At 56.0% G+C, this 3561-nt stretch overlaps 1 protein-coding gene across 1 annotated transcript; it reads left to right on the forward strand.

Moving 5' to 3' along the window:
• Positions 1 to 563: 563 nt before the first annotated feature.
• On the forward strand, positions 564 to 2039 carry LOC123515840 (serine/threonine-protein kinase ste20-like). The gene has a single exon (XM_045274726.1). It carries the CDS (start codon positions 564 to 566, stop codon positions 2037 to 2039), a length of 1476 nt encoding a protein of 491 aa, XP_045130661.1.
• The last annotated feature ends 1522 nt before the right edge of the window (positions 2040 to 3561 follow it).

Raw genomic sequence — 3561 nt, forward strand, 5'->3', positions numbered from 1 at the left:
ACATGATAAACAGTGCATTATGTACGAGTATTCTTCTCTAACTATTACAAGGATGAACGTAAAGAAAAGAGTGACGGACGAGAGGCAGCTTATACTGTAGAGACCTCTGTATAGTGACACCACCTTCACCCTCATTCCCTCACACACCACCAACGACTCCTCAAAGTGCAGCTATACTGCTATAGTCACAAGTCGAGTTACAAGTACGGAGAACAGCTCCTGAGCAATATAGATACAAAAAACTAAGAATTACCTAAACATTCGTAACATAACATTAATAAATTTCGCTAAGTTTATTAAAAGACCTACCTTTCTGCTCTGTGTGTGTGTGTGTGTGTGTGTGTGTGTGTGTGTGTGTGTGTGTGTGTGCGCGAGGAGGGAGGGGGGGATGGGGAGTGGAAGTCAGCGGAGATCCGAGCGTCGTTGATTGGCCAGGAGCCCTGGAGCGGCAGCTTGGAGCTCAGTATCACAGCTCTACAGGGTACACCCTCAGGCACCAATTCATGTTACATATTGACGTGCCGTACCTGCGCCACGTCTAGTACTCTCTAATGACACAACAAATGGCTTTGTCCAAGAGTAGCACTGTTTCAGCAGCACTGGAGCAGCAGGCTTCTCACTCCACACACAAGCGCAGGATCTCTTCGCCCTCACGGCACGAAGAGTTCCCTGCTGTGATTAAGAAACGCAGGCACAGCGCTAGCCTGCCCCACCACCGAGAAGGAGGCCAAGCCCACTCAGGAATAGCGCCCCACACCAGGAAGAGACCGGTAGCCACCAACTCATTACAAGATTCTTGTCCCTGCCCCGCTAAAAGGTCAAAAATTTCTTTCCCTTCACCACGACGCTTTTCTGGCCACATCAACAAGCTCACGCGTCGAGTTGACCAAGCAGAAGACGCAGCCAATGTGACAACTTCAGGCCGCAAGAGACAACGATCCGCAGCTGCCAGGGTGGCGACTGAACCCTCGCCCTGCTCCGCAAAGAGGCAGAGGACACAGAGTGGTGCGGCAGCCACTGCCTCTCCTGCACAGTCACCAGGCACAGGGCACAGTCAGCTTGCTCCTGGAGAGGCAGGAAGCCCGTCTCTTCCTTTCGTAACTGCTGCCACACACCACACGCCACCACGTCCCAAAGCTCCACAACAGGCTTGCTTCAACAACAAAAACAGACCCAATATGCGCTTGTTTCCTTGGTGGCGACACACTAAGCAAAGGAAACTTTTGAAGGAAGAGAAGGAAGCACTGCGATTCCTTCACCAAATTGACATTGCTCTGCTGACGATCGCTGACGTGGAACAGATCGTCAGTAACGGGACCAAGAGACTGGGATCGGGCGCCTATGGCTCGTGTGACAAGGCCGTCGATCCCACAACTCAGCAGCCACTCGTCATCAAAACGTTCGCTAAAGATCTCAACGGACTCGACGACCTCATCTCAGAGGCGACCAACCTGCGACACCTGCAGCTTCCCGGCGTGCAGCGACTGGTCGGCGTCTGCGTCCACACGCGACAGATGATAAGTCACTTTGCTGGTATCACCGCTAAACGCTACTTCAAGCGTAACGCACCCTCCCTAGCTGACACCCTCAGTGTCTTCGGCCAGGTCTCGCGAACGCTGCAGCACGTGCTCGACAAGGGTTTGACCCACAATGACCTTAAGAGCGACAACGTTTGCGTTCAGGCGAATACTGATGTCCCTGAAGCAACTATCATTGATTTTGGCCTCGCCCGGCGGGTGGGCACCCTGCTGATCTACGAAAAGTGCTCAGATTCGAAGAGGCTCCCCTGGCTGGCACCGGAGCTACTTCGGCACACCTACCCTTGTGGTGAGGCATCCGACGTGTTCAGTCTGGCTCACCTCATCAAAGAGTCGCTGCCCGTCAGGAGCAGGTCCGAACAGAGGCCCTCCCTGGCCGCCCTCAAGGAACTGGTGAGGCGCGCCCAGCTCATCACTCCAGCAAAGCGGCCCCGCCTCTCAGCGTTCACTGAGCTGCTGCAGCAGATGCACGAGGAGGCCACGAAGAGCGCAAAGGAGTGAGGTGATAAATTTGTAACTGAAATACGATGACGACAAAGAATGAAGCGTTATATCTGCGATCGAGAACACTAAACGCTATTCACTGATGAGATTGTTCACTGAGCGGGTAACGTAATGTTTAGCTACGTTTTTCATAGACTTTTACGTTTTTATGTGCTGAACGACGAAGACACAAAACGCCAAGCCTTCATAAACACCAGACATGACGCACGCCCATGGCCACGGACACGGGCACGGGCGTGATGATCTCAGCCACGCCTCAGAAAACACGAAACGCGACTTATGAGCACGGGAACGGGCGTGGTGATCGCAGCCACACCTCCGATAACACGAAACACGACGCACGAGCACGGGAACGGGCGTGATGATCGAAGCCACGCCTCAGAAAACACGAAACGCGACGCACGAGCAAGGGCACGGACGTGATGATCGCAGCCACGCCTCAGAAAAAACGTGAAAAACGCACGAGCACGGGCACGTGCACGCTGACCGAAGCCACGCCTTCGAAAAGACGAAACGCAATACATGGGCACGGGCACGGGCGTGATGATCGCAGCCACGCCTCAGAAAACACGAAACGCAATACACGGGCACGGGCACGGGCGTGGTGATCGCAGCCACGCCTCCAAAAACACGAAACGCGAGGCACGAGCACGGCCACGGGCATGGTGATCGCAGCCACGCCTTCGAAAAGACGAAACGCAACGCACGGGAACGGGCACGGGGCGCTGCCACACCACGCCTCCGATGACACGTAACACGACACACGAATATGAGTACGAGCACAGACACGGGGGTGCTGACCGGCGATACGCCTTCGAAAACAAGTGACACGACGCACTAGCACGAGCACGGGCTTGGGTGTGCTGAACGCCGCCACGTCTTCGAGAACACGAAACGCGACGCTCGAGCACGGGCACGGGTACGGGTGTGCTGACCGCCGCTACGTCTCCGTAAACACGTGACACAACGCACAAACACGAGCGCGGGCTTGGGTGTGCTGACCGCCGCCACGGCTTCGAGAACACAAAATGCAATGCACTACCACGAGCACGACCACGGGCACGGCCACGGGCGTGCTGATCGCCCATACGCCTAAGAAAACACGTGATACGACGCACGAGCAGGAACACGGGTGCGCTGAACGCTTCCATGCCTCCGAAAACACGAAACTCGACGCACAGGCACGTGCACGGTCATGGGCGTGCTGACTGTCGCCACGCTTTCGAAAACACGAAGCGCGATGCACGAACACGGGCAAGGGCACGGGCACGGGCATGGGCACGGGCATGCTGTTCGCAACCACGCCTTCGAAAACACGAAACACGACGCACGGGTACGGATATGGCACGCGCACGGGCGTGCTGACCGCCGCCACGTCTCCGAAAACACGAAACCTGACGTACGAGCACGACTACGACACAAACGTGGGCGTGCTGACAGCCGCCACGCCTCGAGAAACACGAAATGTGACCTACGAGCATTGGCACGGACACGGCCATGGGCACGGGCGCGCTGCCCT

This window comes from Portunus trituberculatus, chromosome 40 (genome assembly GCF_017591435.1).
Source record: "Portunus trituberculatus isolate SZX2019 chromosome 40, ASM1759143v1, whole genome shotgun sequence".
Classification (NCBI taxonomy): Eukaryota; Metazoa; Arthropoda; class Malacostraca; order Decapoda; family Portunidae; genus Portunus; species Portunus trituberculatus.